Consider the following 15,833-nt stretch of genomic DNA (forward strand, 5'->3'; position numbering starts at 1 on the left):
AAGTGAGGAGTAGGAGGAGGAGAAGTGGGCGAGTGAGGAGGGAGGAGGAGGAGATGGACTGGTGAGCGAGGAGGATGGGGAGGAGGAGTGGGCGTATAAGAGGAAGGAGTGGGCGAGGAGGAGGAGGAGGAGGAAGAGTGGGCGGGCGAGGAGGAGGAGAAATGGGCGGGCGAGGAGGAGTGGCCGGGCGAATTCAGAAGCAAATGGAGTAGATGGAGTAGAAAGATGAGAGGGAGGAGGAGGAGGAAGAGGGAGATAGCGAAAACAAGAGTAAACGAAGAAAAACAAGAGGAAGACGAGGTGATGGGGGGGGAGGAGGAAGAACAGGAGGTGTGGTAGTGGTGACGTGGTATAGGAGGGAGTAGAGGAGGTAGAGGGAGTAGACGAGGTGGAGGAGGTCGTGGGAGTAGAGGAGGTAGAAGAGGTAAAGGCGAGTAGAAATAGACGAATTAGAAGTGGAGGATGTGACGCCTTGCCTCCTTTGTAGCTTCTTTCTCTTCTTCTTCTTCTTCTTCCTCCTCCTCCTCCTCCTCCTCCTCCTCCATGCTTCCGCCCATTTGCCTCCTCTCTTCTTCCCCTTCTTTCCTCTTTTCGCCCGGCCCTTCTTCCTCCTCCTCCCCATCCTCCTCGATATACTCCTCCTTCTCCTCCCCATCCTCCTCGATATACTCTTCCCCCTCCTCCTCCTCCTCCCCATCCTCCTCGATATACTCCTCCTCCCCATCCTCCTCGATATACTCTTCCCCCTCCTCCTCCTCCTCCCCATCCTCCTCGATATACTCCTCCTCCCCATCCTCCTCGATATACTCCTCTTCCTCCTCCCTATTCTCCTCGATAGTACTCCTCTCCATCCTCCTCGATATACTCTTCCTCCTCCTCCTCTCCATCCTCCTCGATATACTCTTCCTCCTCCTCCTCCTCCCCATCCTCCTCGATATACTCCTCCTCCTCCTCCCCATCCTCCTCGATATACTCCTCCTCCCCATCCTCCTCGATATACTCTTCCTCCTCCTCCTTCTCCTCCCCATCCTCCTCGATATACTCCTCCTCCTCCTCCCCATCCTCCTCGATATACTCCTCCTCCTCCCCATCCTCCTCGATATACTCTTCCTCCTCTCCATCCTCCTCAATATATTCTTCCTCCTCCTCCTCCTCCCCCTCTCCAACCTCCTCGATATACTCTTCCTCCTCTCCATCCTCCTCGATATAATCCTCCTCCTCCTCCCCATCCTCCTCGATATACTCCTCCTCCCCATCCTCCTCAATATACTCCTCCTCTCCATCCTCCTCGATATACTCCTACTCCTCCTCCTCCCCATCCTCCAGCACCAAGAAGGAGTGTCATGTCACTTTAGTATTTTCATTCTGGCTACCGCCTGGCGCCTGCAACCAGACCATCTCGACGAGAGGAACCAAGTCGCCAGGCGATTTCATTCAGCCGGGAGGAACCACAACATAAAAAAAATAATTAATCAACGCCTACATCGTTCCCACACCTACTCCTCCTACTCCTCCTCCTCCTCCTCCTCCTCTTCCCCTTCCTCCTCCTCCTCCTCCTCCTCCCCTTCCCTCTCCATAGAGACCTTCCTCCTCGTCCTATCTGCCATCTTCCCTCTGCATCTCTTTGTACATCTTCATCTCCCTCTTCCTCCTCTTCTTCCCCCTCCTTCTCCTCCTACTCCTCTTCTTCGACCTCTTCCTCCTCATCCTCCTCTTCCTCCCTTTTCTTCCCCTCCTCTTCCTCTTCTTCCCCTTCTCTTCCTCTTCTTCCCCCCTCTTCCTCTTCTTCCCCTCCTCTTCCTCTTCTTCCCCTCCTCTTCCTCTTCTTCCCCTCCTCTTCCTCTTCTTCCCCTCCTCTTCCTCTTCTTCCCCTCCTCTTCCTCTTCTTCCCCTCCTCTTCCTCATCTTCCCCTCCTCTTCCTCTTCCCCTCCTCCTCCTCTTCTTTCCCCCTCCTTTTCCTCTTCTTCTCCCCTCCTCCTCCTCTTCAGTTTCCCTCCACCTTTTCCACTCCCTCTCCTTCGCCAGACACCCTTCCCAATCCGCATCTTCTTCTCCCTATTGTATTTTCCCTCCTCTTCCCAAGTCTCTTCTCCATTTCCTCCTCCTCGCTCTCTTCACCCCCTCTTCGTCTTCCTCCGTCCTCCTCCTCCTCCCTCTCTTCTCCCCCTCTTCATCTTCTTCCGTCCTCCTCCTCCTCCTCCCTCTCTTCTCCCATCTTCGTCTTCCTCCTCCTCCCTCTCTTCTCCCCCTCTTCGTCTTCCTCTGTCCTCTTCCTCCTCCTCCCTCTCTTCTCCCCTCTTCGTCTTCTTCCGTCCTCCTCCTCCTCCTCCTCCCTCTCTTCTCCCCATCTTCGTCTTCCTCCTCCTCCCTCTCTTCTCCCCCTCTTCGTCTTCTTCCGTCCTCCTCCTCCTCCCTCTCTTCTCCCCCTCTTCGTCTTCCTCCGTCCTCCTCCTCCTCCCTCTCTTCTCCCCCTCTTCGTCTTCCTCCGTCCTCCTCCTCCTCCCTCTCTTCTCCCCCTCTTCGTCTTCCTCCGTCCTCCTCCTCCTCCCTCTTCTCCCCTTCCTCGTCTTCTTCCGTCCTCCTCCTCCTCCTCCCTCTCTTCTCCCCCTCTTCGTCTTCTTCCGTCCTCCTCCTCCTCCCTCTCTTCTCCCCCTCTTCGTCTTCTTCCGTCCTCCTCCTCCCTCTCTCGTCTTCTTCCGTCTTCTTCCGTCCTCTCTTCTCCCCCTCTTCGTCTTCTTCCGTCCTCCTCCTCCTCCCTCTCTTCTCCCCCTCTTCGTCTTCTTCCGTCCTCCTCCTCCTCCCTCTCTTCTCCCCCTCTTCGTCTTCTTCCGTCCTCCTCCTCCCTCTCTTCTCCCCCTCTTCGTCTTCTTCCGTCCTCTTCCTCCTCCTCCCTCTCTTCTCCCCCTCTTCGTCTTCTTCCGTCCTCCTCCTCCTCCTCCTCCCTCTCTTCTCCCCCTCTTCGTCTTCTTCCGTCCTCCTCCTCCTCCTCCTCCCTCTCTTCTCCCCCTCTTCGTCTTCTTCCGTCCTCCTCCTCCTCCTCCTCCCTCTCTTCTCCCCCTCTTCGTCTTCTTCCCCCACCTCTCGAGGCGACGCCCTCTCTCGACCACTCCTGGTTCACACTTGCACTTGCTTGAATTAGCTCGTTCATCCTCTCGCGGCTCGTTCTCCTCCTTCACACGTCCCACCAGCCACAGGCACACGCGCACGCACACGTACACACACGCACAGGCACAGGCACGCACAGGCACAGGCACGCACATGTACACACACGCACAGGCACAGGCACGCACACGCACCCCCACACACGCATTTCCACGCACACACAGACAGACAGACACATGTATACGTATGCGAATATGGAGTGACAAAACATTTCAGATTTCATTGTACTTATCCTATCGGATTGGTGTTTCTTCCTGAAATATATTTGATTCCAAAAGCACCCCATAACTATAGGTCTTCGATGTACACACGAGCAACGCGTTTAAGAAATAAATGTATCTTTATCATATTTTCGGCAAAAGATTTTGACACGGGAGTGAAACTGTTTAACACTAATCAAAGAAACTAGAAGACGACAAATAAACGAACACTATAGTCTAAGAAACCTATGACAAAATCCTCAGATGAGATTTAGTACTTGAACCGTCTGAACACATTCTCTAACCGATCAAAGGGACAATACAAGTGAGCGAGTTTACTACATAATATGTAGACACGTTGGAAAAGAAAAAATATACCTCACACAAAGCCTAATTAGGAGTAAATCAGTCTCAGGTATCTTAATTCACTTCAGGTGTGAACTGACGTGAGGGCAGGAGATAGCACAGTGAAGTGTGAAAGTCTGAGAGCGAGCGAGAGAAAGAGAGCTCGATTAGAGAGCGAGAGAAGAGATAGAGATGATAATGCTCGGAGGACGAGAGAGGGAATGGTGTCACTTACACACACACACACACACACACACACACACAGACGCACACACACACAAAGACGCGCGCACACACACAGACGCACACACACAGACGCACACACACAGACGCACACACACACACACACACACACACACACACACACACACACACACGCACGCACGCGCACGACTCGACGGTAGCGTTCGCAACCGCTACTACAGCGGTCCGAGTTCGAATCACCCCCAGGGCTGAAATAATTTCAGTATCGCTGCGCTGTGGGTTGTTACTCCAACTCTCGTAGGCGGGGAGTTGGGGTGTGTGTACGTGTAAGGGCACAGCATTACCCATAGATCGGTCATATGAGCTCTGAGCTCTCTTCCGGGAGGGTAATAGCTGTTGATTACGAGTCCAACACGTGATCCAAAGACCATAGTGAATCGCACACACATTATTTTGCAGATGATGCGAAACTGCTAAAGAGAGTAAGTACAGAGGAAGATTGTAAGTCAGTACAAAAAGACTTTGATAAAATCTGGGAATGGAGTCAAAAGTATGAAGTGAACTTCAACATCAAGAAATATAATATAATGGAATTTGGAAAAAGCAAAAATAGAACATCGGGACAATATAAAATTGGTATAAAGGAAGTTAAAAAAGTCAACTCGGAAAGGGACCTAGGAGTAACTATCAGCAAAGACATGGCACCAGACAAACATATCAACAGAATAGTCGGAAAAACTTTCAATTTACTAAGATCAATGAAAGTACCCTTTGACTAATTGGATGAAGAAATGGTACAGAAAATATTAGGTACATTGATAAGGCCAAGATTGGAGTACGCTGCGACACTGTAGACACCCAGTACTAAAAAGAACAAAGAAATTAGAAAGAATTCAAAGAGCAACGACAAAGATGGTACCAACACACTCCAAATTGACACACGAACAAAGATTGGCTAAACTCGAACTACCATTTGTCTACCAACCCTGGAACAAAGAGAAAGAGATGATCTACTAACCATCTACAGAATTATGAAAGGGATGGAAGTCCTTGATAGAGATGATTTATTAAAGTGGGATAAAAGAAAAACTAGAGGACATGAAAAAATAAAAAGGATAGTTACAGAAGAGATCTGAAAAAGAATAGGTTCCCACACAGAGTGGTAGATATCTGGAACAAAGTGAATGAGGAAACGGTGAGTGCAAAAACTATACAAGAATTTAATATCAAACTGGATGCTAAAAGATACAAAAGCGGGTCACTATGAGCATAGCTCTTTTCCCCTAAAATACACACACTTCCATTTCACTCTCCCTCCACACTTCTTGTCAATCTACTTACATTTGTGTATTTCTCATCGATTCACAAAACGTATGGTTATAATAAAACCAATATTACGACATCTTTGAAAACTGGTACAAGAAATAGGAAAAACTATTTTGCTACCCTGTTTATTCTTAGCTACGTCTAGATCGTTTGTTTATTCGACCCAAAACAGTTGCCAGTTATGAATCAAGATTGTCCTTGTTCTGCGAAATTATACGATACAAATCACCTAATGCCAAATGGTATTAAAATACGCAACCCCTATTTTCTTTTATTTTTTGCATTTTTTTACAGCCCAATATACAATATCCTCACAATGTATTTCCCTTGTGTCGCAAATCTAGCAACTCCATCTTCCACCGTTCGGTGTTCACTGGATGGAGTAACTCCCTACTCCACTAACATTTTGCTGTGTAATGTCTCCACCTGTTTCCAAACTTGTCCGTAAGGTGGTGAAGAATGAGGGAGAAGTTGCTAGTGAGCTGTGTACACTGGTAGAGAAGCTTGCCAACGATGCTATAGCGGCGAGAGGAACATTTACTATTGGCCTCTCAGGTAAAGCAATGAAATCGTTGGTGGCGAAATCTCTTGTGAAATTGATTTCGCGATTTTTTTAAACTTGCATATCAATGATGCACAAAATGTTTTATGATGTTATTGTTTTACTGGTAGAGGTTAGTTATTAATGCAATATTTTTGTTTTAGGGAACTAATTGACACGTATTGAACGCAGCGAAATAGGTCTAACAGCTGTCACCCTAGACTAGAGTTAATTGACAACTTTCACAATTCGCCACGGAATTTTTCATCGAAATTTTGTAGTCATAACATCAAATGGATCAAAATTTATATTATATCTCATTTGATAAATTAGTGCTTTGTAGTCTTTGTACAATTTAATGAAATTTAAACTAGAATTTTGCACAGCAGTTTACGTTGAAATTCATGCCTTAACTATAGATTTGCTGAAGTATCGATGCTTATTTTATATTTCCTGAAATTTATGACTTGTATAGTTTCCAACCTGTGCTAATATGAGGTAATCTACTTTTATGTTTTTATTTATTAATCTATTTTTTCACATTTGCATCTCAAAAACTTACTAGCTATTAATAAATAATGATTTATGTATACACATCATGTGGAAGTAGATAAAGAGTAACAGTTAAGATTCATCAGCTTGCGATTTTCAAGTGTCAAGGAATTTTAGATTTTTTTTTCATGAAGTAATCCCCTCCCTTGCTTGTATGCGCTGAACGGCCTACCAGCTCCGGCACTTGGCCTTCAAGCCAAAAATTCCATAAATCAAACCTCCCTTGCTTGTGAGAAGTATTCCTGGGATATAACTATTTCATGTAATTATGTGTAATTAGAATAGGAAATTGAATGTGCATGCACCCATGTTCACAGTAAACTATACTAACATTATAGATGATGCAAAAATCATGAGAGTAGAAGATGAAGACTATAAATGATTAGAGCAAAAATTAAAACAATATTCATGGGGTTGTATGTGAAAAATGAACTTTAATAATGATAAAGCATTATCTTGTATTCAGTTAGTACTTTGTCATTCCCTTTTTTTTTATAGTACATCGGTAACTCGCAGAATTTTGGCATGTTTGTATGCTAATATGTCATTTGTATCATGGGAAATACATATGCATTATTCTGTGTATGTATGAATGTACATGTTTACACAAATGAAGTTGTTTTAATAGTTTGCATTCACAGTTACTTGTAAATTTCAGGAGGTTCCTTAGTCAAGTTCTTGTGCAATGGTCTGCCAAAGATAAAGACATCATGGGACAAGTGGCTTCTGTTTTTCTGCGATGAGCGCTTAGTTCCTTTTGACAGCCCAGATTCAACAGTCAATCTTTATCTGGAAGGTCTTGTAGGTACCACACCACTCTTAAGAGACCAGTTTGTGGCCATCGACCCTAAGCTATCAGGTAATTGGACAGTTTTCCAAAGTGGGAGTGCATTGCACCGATTTACAATTAGTGATGAATGATAATAGTTGCATGTGTATTCAGATAATTGTGATATACGAGGGTGGAGCTGTGCTCCATATGTATCAATCAATCAATCTGTTGCCCTTGGTCTCTTGTAGAAAACCTGTGGCCTTCAGGTAACCCACAACAGTCTCCAGGTGGGACCATAACTCACTCAGGAAAGATGTATTGTGTTATCTTCTTTATTTTTGTATGAGAGGACAGGGAAGGAGGGTCACCGTAAGTGAAGCAGCTAGCTCAGCTGTAGATAAGCTGTGTCTTGCTGCCTTGCTTCTGACCCAGGTCCAAGCATTGTGCACAGGTTAAGAAAGACCCTTCATCCATGAGGAGCTAAGATTAAAAGAAAATGGGTGATGAGTGGAAGGGTGAGGGTAGGTTCCTACCTCCATACAAGTGTGAGGAAGCCTATTGCTATTTAGATTCTCCCCCTCCCCTTCTTTTTGTTCTTCCTTTTTCATTCCTTCTTTTCTTTCCTTTTCTTTTCTATTGTGCTTCTTATTTGAGTCACCTTTGGTTTTTGGAAATCATGGGCTTTTCTACTGCAAAGACTACTTTTGGTCTCTGGCTCTGCTGTAGACCCAACTTTCATAACCATTGATCAGCCTCAGTATGCTGCAACTGCTTTAAGTCTGGGGTCAAGAGTCCAATCACAACCTTGGCAGGAACAAGGTGCATGTTCAAACTGGACACAAAGATGACATGAATTGATCCAGATGACACCATGATGATGTCAGCAACTTGAGTGATTGTGATACAACAGTTCTGATGCACAGTATATGCAACATCTCCAATATTTGTGAGTGTTTGTTGAAGGTTACATTGACCTCTTATCCTCCTCCAATAATATTTTGTCCTTTTTCTAAAGAGTCTACATTGATAATTTCCTGAGTTTGGTACAGAATTTTACGCTTGATCTCTGCTTAAGAGGTCCACACCAAGATTGCAATCGAGTATGTGAATGTTTTCACAAATTCATGCGTAGAACGTATCTTAATGTTCAGTCCACATGTTGTCTTTTATCAACACTCCCAATTATTTCTCCTCTTGTTTTTGTAATGGGTTCGCTTCCCAAGGAATAGTAGGATGGCCTCTTGCCGCTATCGCCCATTTCCAGTATTTTGCATTTTTTGGTTTGAACTTATTTCCCATTCTTGCATGGAGCCACGAATGGGAAATGAAATTCAATACCAAAAAATTCAAAGTATTGGAAATGGACAATAGCAGCAAAAGATGATGATGATGATAATATGGTTTAACGTCACACACTCCCCCCTATTAGGAGGCTAGGGGTGCCCCTCACAGAGGGCTTTGTAGCGTGGAATTTAACGAGCCATGCCCTTGGTTCAACTTCGCTGGTGGCAGGATTCGAACCGCCCTCACCTCGACCTTCACTGCAAGTAACGATGCCCTAACCCGCTCAGCCAGCGAGCTTCCTAACAGCAAAAGGCCAGCATTAAACTATTCCTTGGGAAGCGAGCCCATTACAAAACCAGGAGGAGAAAGACTTGGGAGTGTCGATCAAAGGCAACATGTCACCTGACAGACATATCAGCAGGATTGTAGGAGACACATATTAACTACTGCAGAAGATTAAAGTGGTGTTCCTTTTTATGGATGAAGAGAGGATGATAAAACTCATTGAAACCCTGATACCTCCAAGACTGGAATGTGCGTCAATAGTATGGTCCCCACAGAGCGAAGGATATAAGCAAGATTGAGAGAATATAAATGGCAGCAACAACTGGTCCCCAGCCTGGTAGATAAACCATACGAGAAAAGACTAGAAGTACTGGGTCTACCAACTTTGAAAGACCGAAGAGAAAGAGGTGACAATTATAGTATTCAGGTCACTAATGGGGCTAGATTACATTGATAAAAGAGATCTGATTAAAGATGGAAGGGCTTTAAAAGGTCATGGAAGTAAATTAAGAAGGACCACATGTTGAAAGGATATGCACAAATACAGTTTTCCATATAGACGCATAATATGTGGAATAGCTTAGAAAGTGATTAGCCCAAGCTCAAACAATACACAAGTTCAAATCTAAATATGATCATTGGAAATAAAATATTTAGATTAAGTTGGAACCATACATGGATTTTAGTCTCGGTATGTTAGAAAATTAAAGAGTTAGAGATGGGACCCAATGAGCGTTGCTCCTTTACTGTATACTACAATTAGGTAAATACAATATGATTTCAAGAGGCATATTGAACTACAACCATCACTGCTTGCTCCTACTGCACATACATGACAGTCCAGCTCCGTTTCTTGACTACATGGACAGTCTGGGAATGTTTTGATCACATCACATAGCTTAACTTCACAATAATTTGAGCTACTCGAACATCATTATCATAATTATTGTTGTTAAGGAATTAATTATCTTAAAAATGTATGTCCTTCAGCACTTCATAACAAGTTAATTGGAAACAGTTTTTGATCTTATGTGCATGTTACCATCTCCTTTCCACAATCTTCTTGCTTGCCGTTCCTCATTCATTCCTCTATATACCTGAGCCACTTCAGCACACTCTGATCCACCATATCAGGCATTTTTCTTAACCGTATTTTAACTTTGCCTCTATATTTATCACTTTGTCCTGTAAGGTTGATGTGAATGAAAGGTGAAACAGGGAAGGGAGATGTGGGTTTTTGCAAGTGTAAATGGGCCTGGTAGTGAGAAGAGTTAGATTAAAGGGAGAAATATAGAGAGTTTAGGGAGAAATATCAATGTAGTGGTATTGGGAGATCTTAATGCTAGGGTAGGAAATGAACTAATAGACAGAGTGGTTGGGAAGTGTGGAGTTCCAGGAAAAAATTGTAGAAGAGTTGATGGTGGAGATAAGTCTAGAAAGATTTAATGATAGCAAATGCAGTGTTTAGGAAGAAAGTCAAGCATAAGTACACATGGGAGAGGGTAGTGGATGGTAGGGTGGTAGATAGGGCTTTAATGGAATACATAGTGGTAACCATGAGAAGAGTAGTATGTAAATGTTCTAAGGGGGGAGAGTGGGTGAATATCGGATAATTTTTTTAAAGCTAAGTTGAGAGTGGAGGATAGATGGAGAAAGAGGAAAAGGACAAAGTAGTGAGGTGCATAGAGTAAACTGCTTAACCACTTCAGTAAGGTGACATTTACATAGGCATCATGAGGAGCGATTGGGTAGGTATTACTAAAGTCACTGAAGTATCAACTGCATGTAACTATGCAGCCAGTATGGAGTGATTTAATTATTGTTGCTTTTGTTGAGTATATTTACAAGAAGGTATGTATTTTTCAGTATGTGTAGACAACTAAGAGATGTGAATTTCATTGACAGTTGAAGCAGCCGCCAGGGACTACAGTGATAAGATGCGTCAACACTTTGTCGATTGCAAATGGCCAAATGTTGACTTGCTACTCCTGGGCATGGGACCTGATGGCCACACTGCATCCCTGTTTCCTGGTCAGTCTGTTTTCTTGTGAATTATTTTTATTTATTATTATTATTTTTTTTTTTTTTCTCTCTCTCTCTCTCTCTCTCTCTCTCTCTCTCTCTCTCTCTCTCTCTCTCTCTCTCTCTCTCTCTCTCTCTCTCTCTCTCTCTCTCTCTCTCTCTCTCTCTCCATGGTATGCAGGAAAAGTTTTACCATGTTTCTTGTACCGGAGAATGTGTAAGTACTCGGAAATTGGACATTATATAAACTTGATATTCCAGGCCACAAGCTGCTAGCGGAAGATGGACTTTGGATTGCTCCCATCAGCGACTCCCCAAAGCCCCCTCCATGTCGCATTACCATGACCTTGCCGGTCATCAATGCTGCTCGATGCTGTGTCTTTGCCATGGCTGGGCAGGGTAAAGCAGAAATGGTGAAGGTACGTATCATTTCATTAACAACAGTTAACCTCTTGAATACGATTATGCCTTTGTATGTGTCATAAGCCACAAGTGTGGTATACAAGAATTCCAGCATCAGCTTCCTGATTTAACCACTTCCATATGGTGACGCCTACGTAGGCGGCATGAGGAGCAAGTGGGTACTCGATGATGCCGACATTACATGGGTGAAAGAGAACGAACGATTGAGCAATGACTTTATTTTTTATAATACGATTATGACGCAACATCGCATGTCGGGCAGCTAATGCTGCCAGACGTGCGATGTGCCCCGGAGTGATGAGGTTAATTTGTTATAGCCAAGTGACCACTGTATTCTGTGAACAGCAGGCTTGATGACATTTTTTTGTGATGTTATATTTACTCTAGTCGAAAAAGAACAATTATAACAGCAGTAACTTCATATTTTGTACATACATACATATACCAAGGCCTTTTCCCCCTTTCAAGGGAAGTAGCCAAAAAGAAAAAGGCATAAAATCATTCCCACCCATTCCATCCCTAAATACACTCCACTCCCCTCCACCCTCCCTCTTATCTTAGCACCTCCTGGATGACGGGTCATCCCTGCACCTTGTCCACTGCCCTTTCATATTTTGTAATGACTGTATTTTGATACATCATTATACATCAGGCAACCTGATGTGCACGCAAATATTTGACTCCTATTGAAGAGGTTAGGCCTTAAGCACACTGGCGACTTTTGTAGAGCCACAAGTGGCTGCGTTTTGTGGCGGGGATATTTTCTCCCATAGGTTCCCATTGTTTTCAAGCTTTGCCGATCACACCCACCAAGTGTGATCGGCAAAGCTTGAAAACAATGGGAATCTATGGGAGAAAATATCCCCGCCACAAAACGCAGCCACTTGTGGCTCTACAAAAGTCGCCAGTGTGCTTAAGGCACAAAAAGTAAAAGTGCAGTGCTACAATAACTAGACAAGCCAGGTTTCAACTTAAATGTGCCTTCAACTGGTGGCTTTCAGTCAATGGAAGGATAGAAGCCCCCATAAGCACAACACCCCATTGTAGACAAATTGACAGCCACAGATCAAAATGACTTATTTACCTCCACTTCCATATGATTTTGGCCATTAACCTCTTCACTCCAGGGCACATCGCACGTCTGGCAGCATTAGCTGCCCGACGTGCGATGTTGCGTCATAATAATCACATTATAAAAAATAAAGTCAGTGCTCAATCGTTCGTTCTCTTTCACCCGTGAATTTTGATAACCATAGAAAATATGATGAAGCCAGTTTAGAGAGAATGGAGGTTACGTAGGTACAACTACAATAAATATAATCAAGACGCCGACGTCGGCATCATCGCGTACCCACTTGCTCCTCATGACGCCTACGTAGGCGTCACCGTATGGAAGTGGTTAATTTCTTTAATCTGTGAGAAGGCATTGTTATTTTATTTAACATCATTGTTTCCTTAGAGCAGGGGTGAAAAAGGAGATGGGAGATAAGATAAGATTGATGAAAGAGTATTGGGATGGTTTGGACACATGGAAAGAATAAATGAAGATAGATTAGTAAAAGAAGTGTGGAAGGTAAAGGTGGATGGAGTGAACATGAGGGGGCTACGGAGGATGAGATGGATGGATGGGGTAAAAGGGGCATTGAACAAGAGGGGCTTGTTTGTTGAGGAAGGGAGAATACAAGATAGGGATGAGTGGAGAATGGCTGTGTATGGAAGGGAGTGGACATTGAGAGAAACTTAAAAAAGGACAATTATAGAAGAAACCTGAAAAAGAACAGCTTTCCCCACAGAGTAGTGGATGTATGGAACACATTAGACAAAAGAACTGTGTACAAAAACAATACAAGAATTTAAGAGCAGACTAGATATGGAGAGATACAAAGACAGGACACCATGAGCATAGCTCCTCTTCCCATAAGATACTAGGTAAATATGTGGTGAATGTACACTTTTTCACACAAGGATAACTGTCAATTGGCCTTCCCCATCCTCTTCCTCGTAGTAAATGACCATGATCAAGCACTAGTGAACATGCACAAGCAACTAGCCAAGATTTATGGTTCCCTCTACACAAACTTTGTATGAAATTTTTTAAGTATAATTTGACTATGTACTAAGCATACAATGTATGGATGTTTCTCATATTCCACACATTCACTGATCCTTTATCAAGTTTCTTCCCTAGCTACGGGCACACCTTTACAAGCTTCATATTTAGATTCATTGCTATTGGCTATGGTGGGTGTGTTCTTCGACTTGGCCACCCTCCTTACAAGAAGGAAAAGGCCCTTTGGTACATGCATACATATACAGTGAGTCCTCGTTATATGGTACATATGCGTTCCTGAAAACCTTACCACAAATTTAAATTATCATATACTGAACCCAAGTTTCGACTTATGGTAGACCTACCATCTCCCTGCTCTTTCCTCTTCAAAATATCTCATTTTACCTCCAAAACACAAGCAGATACCGTATCAGTGAATTTTTCTTACTGTAAATAGAATCGAGGGTAGTACTTACCAAATACCGTAACTTTGACTTTACGAGATAAAGAATTACCATATAAGGAGGACTCACTGTACATGCTACTGGTTAGGCATTTGTTTTTCATAGTTTTTTTAACAACTTCTTGTTTTCTCGTTTCAACAGAGAGTGCTTGGAAATGAGGAGCAACTTCCAGCAGCCATGGTCAAACCTTACCGAGGAGAACTCATCTGGATTTTGGATGAAGCAGCAGCTTCGAAGCTGTAAAGGTGACCAGTTCCAGAGGCCTGCTTCAGTTAGTTCTTTGTGGACAGACTCCTCAGCAAACCAGAAAAGTTCAGATATATCTAGAGTATGGCTCAATTTAGTACCTCGAATGACTTAGTACCACGTAGGCATCACTTCAGAAGGTCGAACATTTCTTCACTCTTCGAAACGATAGAAGCTTAGATGGTATGGCTAGTTAGACTAGATGGCAGTTTCTTTCTTTTATTTTCTGCACTTTCCTGTCTCCTGCCATTTAGAAAATCAGCTCATGGTTGCAATGCAAGACTGTCATCTGCCATTCTTTTGTCTTCCATATTGGCTTCCCTCTTCTCTCTCGTCATTAGAAAAACAAAATGGAAAAAAAAATTGGCACGACAGCACGTAAGTGTTAAATGCGCTTTCCTGTGGGACCAAACTTTCAAATAGCAGATCTTTAAATTGGGTAAATTGACTTGTATTCTCGATAAAGTTTTATGCAAGGGGTAACTGTGGATGATTGCGATGTTGCAGTATTAGTTATAATAAATGACTGCATTGAGGCTATGCTACATGTGCACTGCCAGGCTGAAGGCAAAGCTTCAGCAGCAACGTTCATGATGTGTACATTCCTTTTGCCCATGGCTCTACTCTTCTGTGATATGTTTCCCTATTGATATGATTTATGTAGGTTAACGTTCATTTAATTGCCCGGTAAAAAATAATCTTATGCTATCATTTGCTTTATACGGCAAATGTTGATATATTAAAGCTGTGATACAAATGAGGAAAGGCTTGCTTACACAACGCTATGCAATTACATTGTGTTCTTGATGATCGTTGCTACAGCTATGAATATTCCTCTTCTGTGCTGCAGCAATTGGATCATCAGATAACAATGTGTTGCCACACGACATCACGGAGGAATGGACGTGTATGGATTGTTAATGAGGAGTTCATTGCTCTTGCATCTAATTTGTAACCATTTACAGCCTCCAAATAGCCGTGTTTGTAATAGAATTATTGAATAAATGCAAGCAAGATGATCAAAATTTGTTTTATTTGTCCAGCTAATGGGATATTGGGTTAACTGGTGTTGGTGTAACAGTGCCAGAATTATTTTCTTCTTTGTAGTTGAAATTTAATTGGTGGAAGGTAAGTTGAGAGTGGAGGATAGATGGAGAAAGGAAAAGGACAAAAGGTAGGGAGGTGCTTAGAGTGAACTCTTTAAATGAAAAGGAGTAGTGAAGGATAGAGTAGAGCTAGGAATGGGGATGGTTCAAGGAGGGAGTCAAAATGTGCAAAGATGGTGTGTGGAACAAGAAGGACAGGAGGAAATAGAGGGAAGGGTAGTGAATGGTGGGATGAGGAAACAAAGAAGGTTGTAGAAGAGAAGAAGCAAGCTCTCACAGATTGGTTACAAAATAGGACAAGGGAGTCACATGAGAGATACAAAGAAAAGAGAAGTAAAACACAAGGTAAAGGAGGCAAAGAGGAGAGCAGATGTGAAATGGGGTAAGAGTATGACAGAAAATTTTGAAAGTAATAAAAAAATGTTTTGGAGAGAAATTAAGAGAGGAAGAGGAGGCAAAATAAAATAAAAGAATCACAGTGGTTTTAGACCAGGACTAGGAACAATTGACAATATCTTTACTCTAAAAATCTTAATGGAAAAATGTTAGGAGTGGTACAGACATAAATGCCTTGGGTTTATTGACCTTCAAAAGGCTTTCGATAGAGTACCAAGAGATCAGTTATGGCAAGCTATTGAATACGAGGTACCAGTGAGTCTAATAAAAGCTATCAAGAGTTTATATGAAAATAGTGAAAGTAGAGTAAAGACTGAGAAAAGAGACGGTAAGTGGTTTAAGGTCAAGTGTGGAGTAAGACAAGGCGGAGTGCTATCTCCATTATTGTTTATAATGTACATGGATAGGATAATTAGGGATATTGAAGGAGAGAGAAATATGAACCCACTTGTGC

General features: G+C 43.1%; 1 protein-coding gene across 1 annotated transcript; it reads left to right on the top strand.

The window, feature by feature from the left end:
• Positions 1-5,567: 5,567 nt before the first annotated feature.
• Positions 5,568-14,902, top strand: Pgls (6-phosphogluconolactonase). Its single transcript, XM_076175411.1, has 5 exons — positions 5,568-5,793; positions 6,990-7,190; positions 10,578-10,703; positions 10,956-11,113; positions 13,773-14,902. Exons 1-5 carry the CDS (start codon positions 5,655-5,657, stop codon positions 13,872-13,874), a joined length of 726 nt encoding a protein of 241 aa, XP_076031526.1. The 5' UTR covers positions 5,568-5,654; the 3' UTR covers positions 13,875-14,902.
• Positions 14,903-15,833: the final 931 nt, after the last annotated feature.

Source organism: Oratosquilla oratoria, chromosome 37 (assembly GCF_046742065.1).
Source record: "Oratosquilla oratoria isolate Oo_2021 chromosome 37, ASM4674206v1, whole genome shotgun sequence".
Taxonomy (NCBI): Eukaryota; Metazoa; Arthropoda; class Malacostraca; order Stomatopoda; family Squillidae; genus Oratosquilla; species Oratosquilla oratoria.

What these genes read in the sequence shown, in the direction of transcription:
- Pgls (XM_076175411.1), top strand. Translation starts at nt 5,655, where the DNA reads ATGTCTCCACCTGTTTCCAAACTTGTCCGTAAGGTGGTGAAGAATGAG. An exon ending in CATCGACCCTAAGCTATCAG is followed by an intron (nt 7,191 to 10,577) that starts GTAATTGGACAG and finishes TTTCATTGACAG; the next exon opens with TTGAAGCAGCCGCCAGGGAC. An exon ending in GTAAAGCAGAAATGGTGAAG is followed by an intron (nt 11,114 to 13,772) that starts GTACGTATCATT and finishes TCGTTTCAACAG; the next exon opens with AGAGTGCTTGGAAATGAGGA.